Below are 19,451 nucleotides of genomic sequence, written 5' to 3' on the forward strand. Positions count from 1 at the left end.
GAGCCGTCTCTCCAGCCCATGATTTTTTTTTTTTATACTCGATTCATTCACTTTAGAATTTGGGAAACTATCAGCAGATGGAATTTGATCTTAGGTCAGTAGAGATTCTTGCCTTGTTCTTGTGCTCTATCCCCCGTTGCCCCCCTAACTTTGAACTGTGTTCACACCATTGGCTCATTTAGAAGTTAGGTCAAAGTTGCTTTGCTTTCTTGAAGACATGTTTCTTCTCTATTTCCGATGAATGGATAAAGTTCTGTTTCAGCTTTTTAAAAATGACTTCATTGAGTTGTAGCTCACCTACCATACAATCTATCACTTTAAAGAGTAAACTCCATGGGGTTTAATAAAGTCACTGATATACCACCACAGTCGACTTACCTCAAAAACAAACCTTTGTCTCATATTTTCTCATCCTTCTTTCTGAGCCCCACCCAACTCATACTTGGTTGTGGGGGAGCTGTTTGATGACTACCCCCACTAGCTTTAAATTTGTGAGTGCAGTCTCTAGAGAGCATACATACACACACACATACACACACTTAAATCTTTTAAAAGTAATTTTCAGGCAGGGTAAAATGCAATGACTATTACTAATAATATATAATATAAGTAGGGTCTGAATATTAAATATTCTGTGGTTATTATTAAACCATTAAAGATGACTGTAAACTGGGTATCTCAAAACAATAGAAGTTTACTCCCTCAGTCCCGAGCCCGGGTTTCTGAAGTCAACAGAAATGAACTGGAGTAAGGTCTGGCAGGGTCATCATCCCTGCAGTAGTTCTGGGGGGAAAGTCAGTCCTTGCCACTTCCTGGTTCTGGTGGCTTCTGACGTTTCTTTACCTGAAGCTGCATCCCTTACCCTTTAAGGTTAGAATCTTCAAATGTTTTTTTACTCCACCTCACATGGCTTCTTCCTCAGTGTATACAGCCCAGGTCACCTTTCTCTCCTAAGTGAATATTGATGACTTCATGGAGAGCACACTCATGTAATGCAGGACAGCGTCGCCATCTTAAGCTAAAGTGTTAAAAAACACGTGTAAGGACTTTGACTGTACTTTATTTCCATGCACATTAACATGCACAGGGGTCATGAATTAGGGTGTGGGAAGTTTTGGGGGCATCCTTATTAACTTATCACAGTCTGGTCAAAAATATTTCCTAGGATAGTCACCAATAACAACAAATAAAATAAAGGCAGCTTTCAGAAACTTAATGATACAAATTCTAGAGATAACAGTAATCATTCTAGTGAGCACGCTGCAAGCTGTAAAGTGTAGCAAGATTGCTAATTATTGCTTCTTGTCTTTAATGTGAGAGTTATGGGAAGAGTGTGAGGAAAGCATAAGGGAGCACATGGCCGTGTGCTGTGATTCTCAGTGCATCTGAATATCTGCTGAGGTTTTCCAAAGGACTGGGTTAAAAGCGGGTTTATTTTTCCTTTGCTTAAAGTTGTCAGATTATTATTCACCTCTTTCTTCGCACACTCCTCTCCGCTAAGGTGCCCCTTACTGAAGCAGTCGATCCTGTGGATTTGGAAGATTACCTCATCACTCACCCTTTAGCTGTGGACTCTGGGCCTCTGAGAGATTTGGTTGAATTCCCTCCAGATGATATTGAAGTTGTGTATAGTCCCAGGGACTGCAGGACCCTTGTTTCAGCCGTGCCTGAAGAAAGGTAAGGAGACATTGCCTTGTTTCAGTTTTAATGTAACTGTAGGAAGTTTTTCATTACTTTATTTAAGTAATGTTTGTTTATTATTATAAAAAGAACGACAGCAAAAATTTGATATTCTTCCCTTGGAAGTGCTTTTGGGAGTCCCATAAATCTCTTGTGTTCTACTTAAAAATAATAATTATTTCTTTTCTGTCTAAATTATAAATGTATTTTGTTTTTTGAAACAGTGAGATGGATCCACATGTTAGAGATTGTATAAGGAGTTACACGGAAGACTGGGCGATCGTAATCAGAAAGTAAGTCTCTCGGATACTGTCTGTTTAACTGTACTGGTGGATCAGTGGCTAAGAACACTTGCTGCTGTTGTAGAGGACACAGGTTTGGTTCAGGGCACCCACATCACAACCATCTGGAATTCTAGTTTCAGAATAGCTCATAGCCTCTTTAGCATTCAGGCACAAGGCATGCATATGATCACACACGTGCAGGCCAGCACTCATACATAAAATGAGAATAAGTAAATCTGGAAAAATTAACCTAGTAGAATTTTAATGTATTAAGTTATATTTCATAAAAATTGTGAGACAAAAATCATTAAACAAAATGGTCAAAGAAGCAGATTTTTATCAATAGATATATTATTTCATGGAGCTCCATACTTTTGCTTGTTTTCTTTATAAAATATTAAGCTTGAAGGAATACTATTTTTGTCTTGTTAAGAATCAGTACAGACTGATTGGATATAATGATGATAATTCTGTAGGCTCATTCTCTTAGGAAATCATGAGGGATATTGCTGAATAGTTTTTCTCAAAAAATTGAGGTTTTGTAAAACTTGCATAGCTAAGTTAAATTTAAAAGCCTATTTTCAGATCCAGCTATTTGAAGTTTTTTTAAAATATTGATTGATTATTAGTTATTGGCCTCAGAGTCATGGTGGCTCATCATTAATTGAGGCATGATGGGAGGGAAATTAACGTTAATGGGTAATTAATCATATGCTAGGCATTTTATTGAGGGCTTTTATGCTCATAGCATTTACGGATTCAATTGATAGGGACCTCAGACTCAAAGCAGTTAAGGACACATTTTTCTGAGGTCCCAGAAACCAAAATGGAGGTGGCCAAGATTAGAAGCTAGGGCAGCAGATTCAAAAGCATACAATTTTTCTGTCACATTAAATATTGTTATCTTCCTTGATCAGTGGGAGACGAAAGGGTGAACTAGAAGTTGTTGGTGTCTCAGAAAGACAGAAGGCGTGTGACCTGGACACAGGAGAACTATGATGCACTGTTCTACTTTGTGATCAGTTCTCGGCTACTAGGTTTTTATAAAAATGTTGTTAGAAAAGAAAGTATATTATATTAATTTAGAAGTTCCAAACTCCTCCGTATGTGTGTGTAAACTAATATATGTATATAATGATATATAGATCTTTTTGTTTTTCATTTTACATTGTAGACTTAAATTGAGAGCTTTTCTACAATAGTGAGTTGCTGAAATACTTTTAAAATTCTACGCATATATATCTATTTACATTATTAAAATTTTATATTATTAATATAATATGTATTTTCTACTAGTTTATTTATCCTTGGCTCCTTGCTTTTTTTCTGTTTGCTTGTTTTAGCTGACGATTTTCTGAATAGAAAGTAAAATTTAAGTTATATACATCATTGGCACGAGAGGAAGAAAATAAGATTTACTTTTAGAAATGGATAGTCTGCTCTTTATTTGAATTAAAGGAACTTTGGGCAGACAGGTTTTTTTTTTCTTTTTTTGGTCTTATTTTTGTTTTTCATTTTTCCTTGAGGCATGGTTACTTTGTACACAGAAAATGTGCATTGACTGTCCTGGGACAGCCTATAGACCAGGCTGGTCTCAAACCCACGGAGATCCTCCTGCCTCTGTTTCCAGAGTGCTGGGATTAAAGGTGTGTGTCATCACTACCTGGCTTTTTTTGGGGGTGGTGAGCAGTGGACAATTTCTTAAATCCTGGGTTTATCACACTTAGAACTGCTAGCAGAGTTTCCTGTTGTGTTTGTGAGTAAACAAATAATTATGTATATATATATGCAATTTTTACATAAGAATGCAGAAAGAGAGATTTTCAGAAATTGATTTTATTTTGAATAGATACCATAAACTGGGAACAGGATTTAACCCTAACACGTTGGACAAGCAGAGAGAAAGACAGAAAGGACTGCCCAGACAGGTCTTTGAATCTGATGAAGCTCCAGATGGCAACAGCTACCAAGATGAGCAAGTAATATTTTTATTCTTAAGTGACTATGAGAAAGTATTTTTTTGTTAATTAATATATCAATATTTATAGTTTAATATTTTTCATAACAGGATGACCTTAAAAGACGTTCGATGTCAATAGATGATACTCCAAGGGGTAGCTGGGCCTGCAGTATATTTGACTTAAAAAACTCACTTCCTGATGCCTTGCTTCCTAATTTACTTGATCGAACTCCAAATGAAGAAATAGACCATCAGAATGATGACCAAAGGAAATCAAACCGTCACAAGGAACTGTTTGCTTTGCATCCATCACCAGATGAGGTATTGCCTTTGCATATAAAGAAGCAAAGGAGGCCAGGCGTGGTGCATTCCTGTCATCCCAGCTACTTGGAAAGCTGAAGCAGGAGGATCACAAGTTTTAGGATTATTTGGGCCACATAATTAGTTCAAGGCAAACTTGGGTATCTTAGTAAGAGCCTATTAAAAACTAAGCTAAAAGTGGGCCAGGGATGTGGCTCAGTGGCCGGAGCACTTACCTACTATGTGCAGGGCTGTAGATTTGGTCTTCAGAGCCACAAAGAGGCAGCAAGTGATTGTTAAGATACTCAGTTGGGGGTATGATTTGTACTTAGTATTACAGCTATGTTGGAAACAGAGCCGTTGGATTTATGAGCTAAATATGCTTTTAGTACTAGTGGGCTGGTTTTTAACGAGGAGTGCATTGAATGTAATGGCTTCTGTTTATACGAATGTGGCGTTCTTTGCTGTGTTTAATTGTGAAGACTGGAAGTATCAGAATGCTTAAAGTCTTAAAGACAAGTGGCAAGTTTTCATATTGGTGTTACTTCTCACTCTGTAGGAAGAGCCAATAGAACGGCTTAGCATTCCTGATGTACCCAAAGAGCATTTTGGACAGAGACTTCTTGTAAAATGTTTATCACTAAAGTAAGTATTTCTTTTACTGTATAATTTCTATTACCTAGGCAGTTATTTTAATTACTAGTGTAACAAAACTTTAGACTTTATACTTGTGTGTTGTATTTATGAGGAATGATATTCCTTTTTTCTTTTGAAATTATTGTTATTTTTAAGATCTTATGTATTTATTTTGATTTTAAGAAAAATGTTTAATTATAGTTAGTGTTTTCCACATAATACATCTACTGTGTATACCTATTCAGAGAAGAGAAAAATGTACATATATAAGAAACCACTGTATTCAAATTATTTGGCTTATAAAGCTGGAACTGCAGCCGGGGTGGCGGTGCATATCTGTAGTTGTGGCATTTAGTAGGTTGCAGACAAGGGGCATGGGTTTGAGGCCACTTGAGCTGAAACAAAACTCTCTGTTTTTCTCTCAGAAAAAGTCATCTATATTTTTAAGTTTTATGAATTTTTAAGTGCACCTTAAAATTTCTTTCCCCAAATAATTTCAGATTCAGGAGGCTTTTGTGTAATGAGGACAAAAGAGAGAGACAGTCCGTGTATGGTTCCTGCCAGACTCCGGGAGCCAGCCTGTTAGTCTTTTTGCAGCGTTCATGTTAGGCTAAGGAAAGGATAGTTTGGATAGTTTCCTCCACACATTCATGGAGAAATTGACAGGCGTAGATCTCGGACTTTTACATTAAAATATTCTATAAGGAAAACCTAGGATTTTTTGCAAAGTTTTATTTTTTAACATTTTTTATTTAAACATAATTTCATATATCTTTGATCATATTCTTCCCCCTCCCCCAATTCCTCTAAGATTTTCCCTGCCTTCCTTCTCACCCAACACCATGTTCTCTCTTACTTTCTTTGCCTCTGTATCTCTCAGGAAAAGAAACAAAAGTGAAAATCAAAATAAATAAACAAAAATCTCAATAGAACAAAAATACAAAACCAAAACAGAAAGAACACATTTTATGATTGGTCAGCTGCTCTTGGGCAGGGGACCTGCTCTGGGTGTAGTTGATATGCTCAGTGACACTTCTTTGGGGAGAACTTGTTCTTTTTCCCAGCAGGTACTGATTATAAATAACTTCTTGGTTGGGGTTGGGTTAGAAGTTTGTGTCCACTTCTGAACTGGGACCTGTTCAAGCTGGCATGAACCTGTCAAGTCTTGTGCATACGGTCAGTCTCTGTGAGTTAATATATGTACCAGTTGTGTTGTGTCTGGAAGATGCTGTTTCTTTGGAGTTATCCACCACCTCTGTTCTTAGAATCTTTCTGTCTCCCCTTCTGCATAGATCCCTGAGCCTTGAGGAGAGGGGTTTAATAAAGATAGCCACTTAGGGCTGAGGTCTCTAGAGTTTCTACAGCATTTGCCACATGTTGTCCAGTTGTTCTGTGTTAATTGCCATCTACTGCTAGAAGATGCTTCTCTGATGATAGCTGATCAAAACACTGTTCTGAATCCTAGCCAGGTGTCTTATTTTATTTTTGATTATGTGTATGAGCATGTAAATACAGGCGCTGGAGGACACTAGATCCCTGGAACTGGAGTTACAGTCGATTGTGAGCCATCCAGCAAGAGTGCTGGGAACAGAACTTTTGTCCTTGGCAAGAGCAGCGTATGTGCCTTTCTCTGAGAAGAGAGTCATCTTTGCAGCCCCTGAAGTGATCTTCATTTAGAAATAGAAAGCATCTTGGGAGACAAACACAAAGGTTAATTTCATGACCTTCTTTTCTTTTCTTTTCTTTTCTTTTCTTTTCTTTTCTTTTCTTTTCTTTTCTTTCCTTTTCTTTTCTTTTTGGTCTTTTGAGACAAGATTTCTCTGAGAAAGTAGCCTTGGCTGTCCTGGAACTCACTCTATAGACAAGGTTAGCCTGGAACTCAAAGATCCACCTGCCTCTGCCTCCTGAGTGCTGAGGTTAAAGGTGTGCATCACCACCATCCAGCTTTATGAGCTTTTTAAACTCACTTGTTCACTAATCTCCAAATTAAAACCAACTATGGAAGGCTTAGTTTTCGTGCCTCCTTGCCCAGGGACAGTGTTGCCAAAGCAAGCTTGAGAAGCATTTTTTATGGCTCACACTGAATAGTATGTAGTTTCCATGTTGGTATATGAAGCTAGAGCATTTTAGAGACAGCGGTAAGTGCTGCACCTGTACAACCCGTCTTCCAGCTTTGAAGAGCATTTACCACCGTCTGTGGTGTTTGCTGGCCACTGTTTGATGGGGAGTTAGGATGACAAGAAATCTCTCATTTTGAGACAGGGTCTCATTATGTATCTCTGTCTGTCCTGGGATTTACTATGTAGACCATGACCACTTGCCTCATGAGTGCTGGGATTAAAAGTACACACCACTGTGCCCAGCAAGAAGTCTTTTTCTCTAAAGATCTAGTTTCTTCTTTTCTGTAGGTTGGACTCTGTTTTGAAGTGTGTTTTCCTGTGATGACAGTTAAATGTCATGTGCCCTTGGGGTGACTTCATACCTGTGTCCTGCTTTCCCAGTAGTTTCGCTTAGTTTTTGCTGTCTGTCTTCAGAGTAAGTCTACAAGCCAAGCTGTATTTTCTTTATTTTACAAACAAGAAAATGTGAATTAAAGATAATTAGTATGAATTCTGCTTAATATTGCTCAGAGAGTCATTGAAAAAAGAAACCTTTCTTTTCTCATTGTAGTGTGTTATTATAGGCTTATTAGTTTTAAGAAAAAAGATTTAATTTCTAGCTTTCTGTACAAAGGAGATCAGCCGGAGAGATTTCTTTGTCTGTATTATGACAGTTTTCTTTCTTTAGAAGCCAAAGCTTTATGCATTTAGTTAAGTTCATGTAGAAACGTCTTAGATAAATTGAGTAGACTTTTCTGCATATCTTGACCTCTACATTATATTATACTTAAAGTCCTTTTAGCAGCCATGGTGATACTGGTTGTGTACCACAAATTTATTTATTGACAGGGTCTCATCTTTTCTAGGTTAGAACTTACTGTGCAGCTGACAATGACCTTGAGTTTTCTGATTCTTCTTCCCAGTTCAGGGATTATTAGAGTACATTCCTTCACCTGGTTTAGGCAGCCCCAAGAGTTGAATTCAGAGCTTTGTACATGCTAGGCAAGTACTCTACAACAGAACTACACCCTAGCTTTAAACTTTATAGTTGGAGGTCACCATAATGTGAACTGTATTAAAGGGTCACAGCATCAAGGAGGTTGAGGATCACTGCAGTAGAGTTAATAAGTACGTGAAAAGTTGTATATGGAAAGTTATTGCAGGACCACTTACCCTGCTGAGTCTCAAGGAGAAGAGGATGCAGAGTAGATATTTAGTGGTTGTCAAGTGCTGAAAGAGTCTCTGAGATCCCATTGTGCTCAGCCTTGGTTTGTGTTGCTAGGGGAGGTGTTAGCTGGAAGTGACAGGGAGGAAGAGTGAAGTCTCCCTTTGCAGTGTTCATTTCCTGTATTCCTTCCCTGTGGAGACCTCAGAAGCCACAGCTTCTCTGTCAAGGGCTGCTACCTTGTCTCTTGCTTACCACTTCCTTAGCCTTGGATTGATGATTTTCACAGTATATACACGGTTGTTTTCAGATTCTGTGCACATCTTTTTGAATGGCTCTTTATTGAACTTCTGCTGTGGAAATGTTATCTCTCTCTTAGAGGGGCGCTGACCTTGGCTTACAATCAGCAGACAGGTGCTGTGGAGCAGGTTATTGCAGCTCCAACACTACTTAGCAATCTTTTCTTAGTATGTCTTGCTGTTGGGGCTGCACAACGCAGGGTGCTCAGTCACATTCCAGACTTCTACTTTTGAAATATGAGTAATGTTTTTTCAGCTGACAGCCAAAATGGCCTGCAGCCATGGCCAGGTGTCCTCTTGGGCACATTGTCTTTGGCCGAGGCACCACTGTGCTGTTGTTTCAGTCAATCAACTTCTCACTAACTTTGAGTCAGTAAACATGTACCACCTTACTGTGTGCTAGCTCTGGTTAAGGGAAGTGTATTAAACATCTCAAGTATAAAGTTAGAAAGAACTTTCGACATTTTCATCAAACAGGAATTACCTTCCCAGCATTAAAATGATAAGATTTAAGATACAGAAATTTGCCCATTGACTATTGAGTTAAAAGAGCAGACCACAAAATAGTATTATATTCTTTATTTAAAGAAAAGTATTTCACATGCACATTTTACACAAGGACAAAAAGTCTGGGTAGATGGCCACCCAACTTCATCCCAGTTCTTTCTGCACAGAAGGAGTTTCCAAATGTTTCTGATTTTCTCAGAATGTTTTAAATATATTTATTTTTTTTGGGTGTGTATTATTTGATTTATAGCCTGGAAAAGAAAATATTTTAAAACTTTATTTCAGAGTGAACACACCTAAGTAAATAACCTAATTACAGGTTAGAAAGTAATTAGTGCCACAAAATGGACAGAAAATTCTGAGAGACTTAGGAAATTTAATTATTGCTGGAAAAATAAGGAGATTTATAAAGAGATCACATTGGTTTTGAAACTCTGAAAGATATATGTGGAAAGTGTCTTAGAAGGAGAAGTAATGCAGAGATAGGCATGAGTGTGAAAGAGGAAGGTATTGAAATAATGAAGTTTGAAATCCAGATTTCTTCTTTCCAAAGAGATCTTTCTGGATTTTGATCTGGATCTCTGGTGTGTGAGTCCCTGGTGTGTGTGTGTGTGTGTGTGTGTGTGTATGTGTGTGTGTGTGTATCTGTTTCTGTCCTGTTTCAGTCCATGTGTCCATGTGTGGATATGTACATGTGAGTATAGATGTCTGTGGTGTCCTGAAGAGGGACCCAGCTCCTCTAAAGCTGGAGTTCCAGGGTAGTTGTTAGCTGCCTCAGCCTGATGTAGGTTTTGGGAACTGAACTTGGGTTCTCTGCAAGAGCAGCTGTCTTATATGGATGAGCCATATCTCTAGCCCCAGATTTACCTTTCATGTGTATTTTGAAGTTAGTTTATCTTTTTTCTTCATAAAGGTTTGAGATTGAAATTGAGCCCATTTTTGCAAGTTTGGCTTTATATGATGTCAAGGAAAAGAAAAAGGTAAGTTTCTGGGATTTGATTGCAATCATTGTTATAACCATAAATTTCAGAAACCTGCTTACATTCTTTATAAGATAAACAAGTAGTGATTCCTCATCTGCTATTAACTGAATTTTACCGTTCCAAGACTAGTTATATGTTTTCTTCTTATAGGAAACACTTTAGTTGAAACCTGGTTTTTGATTTATTGAAAAAATTCCTAAAGCAAATAGCAGAAGCAACTTTTAAGAAATAGACAAGCAAGCTAGGGAGTGGTGGTGCGTGCCTTTAATCCCAGCATTTGGGAGGCAGAGGCAGGCGAATCTCTGTGAGTTTGAGGACAGCCTGGTTGAGGGTAACTGGGACTGTTACATAGAGAAGAGAAATCTTGTCTTGAGAAACAAAGAACAACCAAAAAAAAAAAAAAAAAGGCACGCTAATACTGGATTGGGAACTGTCTGAAAGCAGTATGTAGAAAATAAATATGACGATCACCGAAGTTTATTGATGGAGTTTGTAACCTCTTATAGCCACGGCTGTTTTGTGTCTATTTAGGTGGTGCATCTGAAGGAATGAATTTGGTTTACTGTGCTGCTTTTTTTGTGCTTCAGAGTTTTCAGGGGGCATTAAACAGCTTTTCTTGATATTTCTTTCTTCTTCTCCCTCTCCTTCCCTTTCCCTTCCCCTTCCTCTGCTGTGTCTGGGGTGCTGGGGATGGAGCCCAGGGTTCTGAGCATTCTAGCCTGGAAATTAGCCCTTGACCACATCTCCAGTCCAGCATTTCTTACTTTAGTATAGTAAGTCATGCTGAAGTAGAAACTTGAAGGTGCCTTCAGTATCAGCATATGACCTGTGATAGATTTCTTCAGGAGAACTTGCTCTAGTAGCTTATATTTGTAAAATGAAAATTGCTGAGATGTTATTAACATAAAGTTTTAAAATTCAGTTTGTAGTCAGTCAATCAGTGGTAATTAGCTTAGCTGTATTTTAAACTAAGGAACTTAAGTCTCATTAGAAAATGTTTCTATGTTATATTCCAAAGTAGCTCATACAGTTTTTTGACCTTGATGTAGGAATGTAGATTGGTCTCAGTGAAATATATACTCAACTACAAATTAGAATGGAGTGTTTTAGAATATAATCTTTCATTATGTATATTTTATATATATATGCTTTTTGTGTATTTCAAAAATTTTGTAGAAGTGTAATATATGAATGTATTTTTCAGATTTCAGAAAACTTTTATTTTGACCTTAATTCAGAACAAATGAAGGGATTGTTACGGCCACACGTACCACCTGCTGCCATTACCACTCTGGCAAGATCAGCCATTTTTTCTATAACTTATCCTTCCCAAGATGTCTTTCTTGTGATAAAGGTGAGAATATCTTTAACAGGTGTATTTATTGTTTGGTGTCTATTCCTGTCATTGTCAATATTGCAAACTTAGTAACCTGTTTTTACTTGGTTTTGTCTTTGAGTCTTTGCAATGCCACATTGGACATATGCTCTAGTTACAACCTGACTTTTGACTTTCCCTGAATGGGAAGTAGAGTTAATCGTGGCTCTGCAGTCAAAAAGCAGTGGGTTGTCTTAAGGATTGCCTCACGGGATCCTGGGAGCTGACAGCTCTCTCTCTGATTTGTAGGGCAAGCTGCCACATGCTAGTCCACCTAGCCTTGAGTACAGAGTCCACGTGGTAACGGACTGGAGTCTGAGGCTTGGTTTCTGTTTTCTTCAGGAAACCTCAATCTTTGTAAACCTTTCAGCTGATTCACTCACACAGTAGAGATTAATCGACTCTAGTCAAAGTCTACTATTCTAATCGTTGATGATCTCTTAAAAAAAGAAAAACAAAACACTTTTCCAGCAACGTTTAGAGCAGTGTTTTCATACTGTGGGTCACAACCCCTTTGGGGCTTGAATGATCCTTCCACAGGGGAGACATATCATAGATCCTGCCTAGCAGATGTGTACATTATGATTCATAACAGTAACAAAATGACAGTTATGAAGTAGCAATGAAATAATTTTTTGGCTGGGGGGGTCATTGCAACATGAGGAACTATATTAAAGGGTCACAACATTAGGAAGGTTGAGAACCACGGACTTAAAGGAATGTTTGATCAAATAACTGAATATTCGGGTCTGTTTACATTAACGCTCATAGTTGCTATGGTGCAATTATTTTACTCAGTTTCTAAGTCATATCAATATGAAAGCTAAACTGTTGAAGTCCTAGGTCATTGTGATTTGACTATCAACCAGGTACAGTAAGAGTTGCTCTCTGGGCATAGAGGCACATGCCTATAACAAGCGTTTAAAAGGTGGGGGCAGGAGGTTGGAAACTTAGAGGGCAGCTGGACTACCTAGCAAAAGCCTGCCTCTGAAAAAGCAAAACAAAGTGAAAAAGCAGCCACACAATCTCCGAGCATACTTCCCCCAGAAAAGTAGTTAGAAATTCTATAGACTAGCCATGCTGGTGATAAGGTCTATGATTCCAGCTCCTTGGTAGGCTGAGGCAGGAGGGTTGCAATTTCAAGGCTAGGTTGGGTTATAGAGTGAGCTTGAGGCCAGCCTGGGCAACTTAAGGAAAACTTGTCTCAAAATCAAAAGTAAAATGAGGGCTGAGGATGTAGGTTCATCCCCAGCAACTGGGGGATAAATTCAGATATTACTATGCTGCTGTCTTGTTATAGCTTAAAGACTGATTGGGACCAGCAGGTGGCTCTGCAGGCCTATATATATAGGTGTTCACTTTTTAGCCCAGCTCAAGTACTTGAGTTTGTTCCTTGAATCCATATGGTGGATGAAGAGAATCGACTCTGGCATGCTGGTGGTACCATCTCCTTCATACACAAAGTAAATAAATAAATATTCAAGACAGATAAACAGAAGAATTTGGTTACTTGACTTTGGTTAAATTGACCTTGACTTGAGAGAAGCCTACAATATATTCCTTAGTCCCTTATTTATGTGAAATTATGATAAAGAGGTAATGAAATTTTTAATAAGACTGTAAAGTGGATTTTCATAAAAATTAGCCCTTTTTAACCCACAGGAATAATGTCCCAATTTGTTGGGTGCATTCCTATGAATTCAGGTTAAAATTAGTCTTAGTTTCAATGAACAGCCCAGGAGAAATTCACTTTAGAAAATCCTCTTAAGTGAGGTGAGTGAGTTCTCCTGGGTGTGGTAGTGCATACCTTTAATCCCGCCTTCATCTCAGCACCACAGAGGCAGGTGCCTCTGTGAGTTCAAGGCCAGTCTGGTCTACACAGCAAGTTCTAGAACAGCCAGACCTACATAGAGAGACCCTGCCTTCAAATACCTCTTATGATGATGATGATATTATATTTATTATATATAAAATAATAATATGATTTTTTTAAAAAGAAATGAACATGAATGAGCAATATAGTTATTTTACATGGGTAAAATGGCAAGTTTTCATAAACTAGATCATCTCAGAAGAAAAGAGCTAGTAAGGGAAAGATGACTGGAATATAGACGGCTTGGAAATGAAATGAAGAGATTTAGTCGTCATAATGGGAATAAGTGGCTTTAAGGAATAGAATAAAAACATTGAATGTAAACGCTCATTACAAAGAAATAGGTAAATCATGATAAATTCATATGCAGAATCATAATTTGAAAAATGATGTTATGTAACAAACAATGAGAATAATGAAAAATAAGTCTATATATCATAATACTGATTAAATATAAGCAAATGTAGATTTGCATGTATATATAAACGCATGTGTATGTGAGAAATGTTTTGTAATTTCCAAAATGAAAAATATTACTAAATTTTGTTTTATTTGATGTATTTGGTTGTTTTCTGTGCATGTGTCTGTGATGCCCGCAGAGGTCAGAAGGGCGTCAGATCCCCTGGGAACTGGAGTTACAGATGATTGTGACTGTCATATGGCTGCTGGGAATCAGACCTTGGTTCTCTTGGAGTAGCATGGTCTCCTAAGTGCCAAGCCATCTTTTTATCTTGGGCCCTTTTAAAGGAAATTAGTTTTGGAAATTTTCTTTAGTTATTTGTGGTCCATCATGATATTCCCCCCCCCCCCAAGAAGAATAGTATAGTTTGGTTTATAGTTTCAGTCCATCATTATCATTTCTTGAGAGGAAATTTCCTTAGCACCTGTGTTGTGTAGTTGTTGTTATACTAGAACAAAGAGAGGATATCCCCGTGGACTGTACAGAAAGTCTTTATTTATAATTCTGTTACGGCGTTTGTATATTTATCTATACATTATGATATGTGCGTTGGTCAGCCAGTCTGGGCTCTAGTGTTTTCAGATGGTTGTATTTGTGTGTCTTTCTGTAGGTTGTTTGAAACCAGATGATCGTATTTGTGTTTGTACATTGTCTAGAATCAGTTGAATTGTCTCTGGCTGGAGATAGAGATGTTCTGTTTGTGTGTTGTTTTTAGTGGTAAATTCTTGATCTTTGTAGACATCCTAAAGAGTAGACTCAGTAGCAAGAGCTGTTTTTCAAGTCTTCGGCCGTATCACAGCAGCTAACATCTCAGTTGCTAAAGCAGGTCATTAACAGAACATACTGGGTATATCTAATAGGCCACTTCTGGAAGGAAGTTTACAGATCTTGTAGCAAAGGGTGAAGAATTGGACTGTTAGTGCAGTATTGCTGACTGGAATATTTGGATTCTTATTCAGCAAGAATTATTAATTCCCTACCTTTTTTTGTCTTCTTTATTGGCTTGCTCGTTTGTGGCTAAGTAGATGCAGACGTTCTATTGTCTTCTATGTAATGTTATTTGGAAGAAAAAAAGCACAAAGCACATTGAAAGAAACTTACACAGACAAGTAAAACTTGGTTACACTTAGGTGATGTTAATAAAATGTACTTAAAATTATTTAAATTAAAATTTTATTGAAATATGATACAATTGTAGAAGAAATTATGGAAGTTGTAAATGTGTAGTTTGATTAATTATCCTATAATGAATATACTTATGTGAACACCCAGGTCAAGAAACAAAAAAGGAATTCCAGAAAACACCCTAACAAGCTTCTTTACTACAGTGTCTGTGTAATGTAATACCCCCATTCCATCCATTGCCCCGTTTCTCTTCAACACGGGTCCCGTTTTTGAACAGTTAAAGGGATCAGAGAGAGAGCAGAGTTGGGGAGGGAAAGAAAGGGAGAAAGAACTTTTTTCCCTTCCATATAATTCAGTAGTCGGTATTGTTGCTTGAAACAAGTTTTAAATATATTTTATTGCTTCTTAGTATTTCATGGTATGAATATATGATAACTTGTCCGTTATATTGGCTGGGGACACTTTGGTTCATTTAAATTTGTGACTTGTATTTTGACTTGATGAACATTTGCAATCTGTTAGGAGTTTAAGTGTGGTTCATATACCTAGCTGAGACTCCACTGGAGAACACTGATTTCCCCTTTGCCAGCAGCTATCAATTGCAGATAACATCTTGGTTAAGGGTGAGACTTTTTCTCCCTCTCAGTGTTGAGACCCCATCTGGCTTGAACCTGTGTAGGCCCTGTGTCTGCTGTCAGTCTCTGAGTTCACATGTGTACCAGTCCTGTTGTGTCTGGAAGACACTGTTTCTTTGACCCACATCTAGAGCTCCTACAGTCTTCCTGCCTTTTGTACTCAGCTGTCTGAGCTGTGAGGGGCAGCGTGATGAAATCAGGTCTTGATGCTTACATAAGTAGCCATCCACAAAGTGAGCCAGTTCCCCAGCCCTGTTTCAAAATAGAAGTAAATTTTAAAAAATCATAGGAAAGGCCTGGCGATGGTGGCGCACGCCTTTAATCCCAGCACTCGGGAGGCAGAGGCAGGCGGATCTCTGTGAGTTCGAGACCAGCCTGGTCTACAGAGCTAGTTCCAGGACAGGCTCCAAAGCCACAGAGAAACCCTGTCTCGAAAAATCAAAAAAAAAAAATTATAGGAAATTGAGATATTTTAGAAAAATATGGGAATTGAAAAAAATCTGTCAGGGGAGGCTAGAGAGGTGCCTTAGTGGTTAAGATCACTTGACGCTCTTACAGAGGACCTGAATTCAGATCTCAGCACCTCTTCAGGTGGTACAGCATCACTTGTAACTCCAGCTCCAGGGCATCTGACGCCTTCTGACTCCCGTGGGCACCTGCACGTGATGTCTTGATTTGCTTTGTATTGCTGTGACCATGACTAAAAGCAATTTGGGAAGAGTCTAAAAGGTATTGTTGCTGATTTTAGTGGGAAAGTTTTGAGTCACTCTTGAGAATGTTAGCCATGTGCTTTTCATATATAGCTTCATTAGATTAAGATAGTTTCCTTGTATTCATAGTGTTTTGAGTGTTTCTATAGGGAAATGGTTCTGAATTATTTTTTAATCCATTTTTATTCCCCTTTCGTCTGACATCCTATTAATGTGTGCTGTATTATATTAATTTTTATATTTAATATATTGAAGCATCCTTTCATTTTTGACTAAGTACATTTATTTTTAAAACTTTAGGTAAACTTTTCTGTGTTTGCCTCTGACAGCTAGAAAAAGTCCTACAGCAAGGAGACATTGGAGAGTGTGCAGAGCCATATATGATTTTCAAAGAAGCTGATGCCACCAAGGTACCATGTTAGGCCCTGATTTCCCCATTCCGCTCCTATTGTAATTTGGGAAAAATAGAAACATGTACGGTCCTTTAAAAATTTTTACTGTTAATTTATTTCTTTCTCTTTTTCCTTTCATGCTGATCCCTGTTTTCTTTGTCATTTAGCATGTGTCAAGTCCTGTGCTAGTCTTAAAAGTCTCTTACACCTACATCTACTTCTTTAAAAGTTGTTTTTGGCGGGAGAGGCAGAGAGATAACTTAGTGTGGGTAATGGCATTTGTTGTGCAAGCCTGGTGACCTTAACTTGACCCCAAACTCCAAAATGTTCTCTTCTGCACTTGAAGACATAAACAGTGAAACACTCCTCCCATGACTCGCCCCCCACTAATAGTATTAGTAGTAATTGTAATTTAAGTAGAGCTTAGTAAATATTCTCTTGATGAGAACTAAGCTAATTAACTTCTAATTCATTTAAAAGTTATGTTATATACAAAATAGTGATGTTGATAAAATCAGTGTTCCTAACATTGAAATTACTGTGATTTTGTCATCTTGAGAGAAAAGAAAGATGGGCAAGGGTCATGCACACATACGTTCGTAAGTAGGAGGTTAGGAAAGTAGCGTAGTTGTGGTATCATTAGCAGCTGCCAGTAATAAAATATCCAGGCTATGACTTGTTAAGTTGTTTTGCTGTGAAAGAGGGAAGTAGCTGAGCTAATTTCTAACAGTCCATAAATTACAACAACATGAGGATGGGAGCAGGGACACAACCAGGGCACTGATAAACAGGTCCAGACCAGCAAGAAAAGAAAGAAAGGAAAAACACTGCTGCTGTATGATCGTGGACCAGCCACACACCCACATGTTGTAAGTCATCCTGAAGCTGGCTCAGAGTTCAGGACTCTGAAACCGGTCACTTCCTTCATTTAGAGTGAGATATGTGCTGCTGAGTGTTCTGCCGTGGGACTCAGCTGGTGTCCTGGTTTGCTTTCTATTCCCGGGATAAACACTATGCCTAAAAACAACTTTGGATTTGTACATCCTCGGCCATATCTGCATACAATCATAGTCCATCTGTCTTAGGATTACTGTTGCTATAGACCCAAGCAACTTGGGGAGGAAAGGGTTTATTGGGCTTACATTTCCACATATGGAGTCCATTGCTGAAGGTAGTCAGGACAGGAACTCAAACAGGGCGGGAACATGGAGGCTTGCTCAGCCTGCACGCATTCTTATAGAACCCAGGTCTACCAGTACAAGGATAGTACCAACCACAGTGGGCTGGGCCCTCCCCCATTGATCACTAATTAAGAAAATGCCTTACAGCTAGTTCTTATAGAAGCATTTTAATTGAGGTTTAATTGAGGTTCCTCGTCTCTGATGACTTATTATTATCTGATGACATTATTGCAAGTTGACATAAAACTGGCCAGTGCTCAATCACTGAGGGAAATCAGGGCAGGGACCTAAAGGCAGAAGACCATAAGAAATACTGATTACTGGCTTGTTCCAGGTTCAAGTTTCTGTCTTTCTGATACTCCTGGGACTACCACTGAGGTGGCACTGCCTGCAGTGGGCTGGGTCTCCCACATCAGTCATTAATTAAGAAAACATCCCACAGACTTGACTACAAGCTAATCTGATGGAGGCAGTTTTCTGAATTGAGGTACCCTCTTCCGAGCTGAGCCTTGTTTGTGTCAAGTTGGCAAAACCCTAAATAGTATAGCTAGGGGGATATAGAAAACTACCAAAATGGTACCAATATCTATTGCTGTGTCTAGTGTACATCCAAAAAAGTTCTTGCTTAAAGAACCTGAATATCACGTATAGCTCATTTGGTAGAGGTCTTTGCCAGCATGCACAAAGCCATAGGTTCACTCCCCAGCACCTCATGAAACTGATGTAGTTTATGCCTGTAGTCTTGGGGTGGAAGTGGTAGGATGGAGGTCTAAGGCTGTCCTTCAATATGTAGCAGGTTTGAGGGCAGTCTGGGATGCATGAACTCCTGACCAAAAAGAAAAGAAGGAAGAGAAAGTCGCCCAAATACCAAGTGTGCTTCTGTCTATCAGTCAATGTAAATATGTACAGAAAAAATAGACTAAGGCACTGGTGTACTTGTGAGTTTATGTAGCAGTACCGATTTAATGTGTTATATGATACCCAGGGAAACGCCAGAACAACTTAACATGAATATCTTTGTATGAGCAGTTATTTATTTATTTTTTTAAAGAAAGTTTTGAGAAGGCCTCAGTTTCTGAGAAATTTTTAAGGAACACTCAGGTTTTATCTGGAACTTATAAAGACAAACCTCTTCTAGATCTCTTTAATTCCTAGTTGTTCTGGCATTAAATCTTGTGTTAAAAAGATGGACTCTGGTGTTACTTCCTTTCCTCAAAGATCACTTACAGTACATCCGTGTGCTTGGCCCTCTCAAGGTGATGTAATCATAAACAGATTTCAGTGCTCTGTTCCATGCATACATTCGTAGAATGATTTGAGGAGTGGTGTTCAGGTTGTACCTTGTATTTTAACTGATGAAAGTTGCTATTTTCTCTTCACAATGAGGATAGAACCTGGGTTGTTGCACATGACGGGCAAGCAAGCACTCCACCTCTGAGCCTCATGCTAGGCCTTTCTTTACTGTCTTTGCTGAGAACTGAGCACTTAACCTGCCCTCAGTACTGTCTGAATTAGCCCTTAGGTGCTTACCTTCAAGTGTGATCATGGATAAAGTTATGTTTTACAGAATAAGGAAAAATTGGAGAAGCTGAAGAGTCAAGCTGACCAGTTTTGCCAGAGACTTGGGAAATACCGCATGCCTTTTGCTTGGACGGCAATTCATTTAATGAATATTGTTAGCAGTGCTGGCAGTTTAGAAAGGGACTCCACAGAAGTAGAAATCAGTACTGGAGGTAAGATTGCTTTGTATCTGTTATTTCTAAAGCAATAATCTCTCCGCCTTCTAT

The 19,451-nt window shown here is 38.4% G+C and overlaps 1 protein-coding gene across 7 annotated transcripts in view; it reads left to right on the forward strand.

Moving 5' to 3' along the window:
• Window positions 1-19,451, forward strand: part of Dock7 (dedicator of cytokinesis 7) — a 185,533-nt gene that overhangs the window by 32,650 nt on the left and 133,432 nt on the right. For all 7 annotated transcript variants that reach the window (XM_050136364.1, XM_050136365.1, XM_050136367.1 and 4 more), the window contains exons 3-11: window positions 1,502-1,677; window positions 1,905-1,973; window positions 3,814-3,943; window positions 4,033-4,245; window positions 4,784-4,869; window positions 9,844-9,910; window positions 11,118-11,267; window positions 16,421-16,501; window positions 19,232-19,397. In XM_050136364.1, coding sequence (XP_049992321.1) covers window positions 1,502-1,677; window positions 1,905-1,973; window positions 3,814-3,943; window positions 4,033-4,245; window positions 4,784-4,869; window positions 9,844-9,910; window positions 11,118-11,267; window positions 16,421-16,501; window positions 19,232-19,397 — 1,138 coding nt within the window. The remainder of the gene's footprint in view (window positions 1-1,501; window positions 1,678-1,904; window positions 1,974-3,813; window positions 3,944-4,032; window positions 4,246-4,783; window positions 4,870-9,843; window positions 9,911-11,117; window positions 11,268-16,420; window positions 16,502-19,231; window positions 19,398-19,451) is intronic.

Source organism: Alexandromys fortis, unplaced genomic scaffold (assembly GCF_014885135.2).
Source record: "Alexandromys fortis isolate MF-2015 unplaced genomic scaffold, M_Fortis_MF-2015_v1.1 scaffold_13, whole genome shotgun sequence".
Taxonomy (NCBI): Eukaryota; Metazoa; Chordata; class Mammalia; order Rodentia; family Cricetidae; genus Alexandromys; species Alexandromys fortis.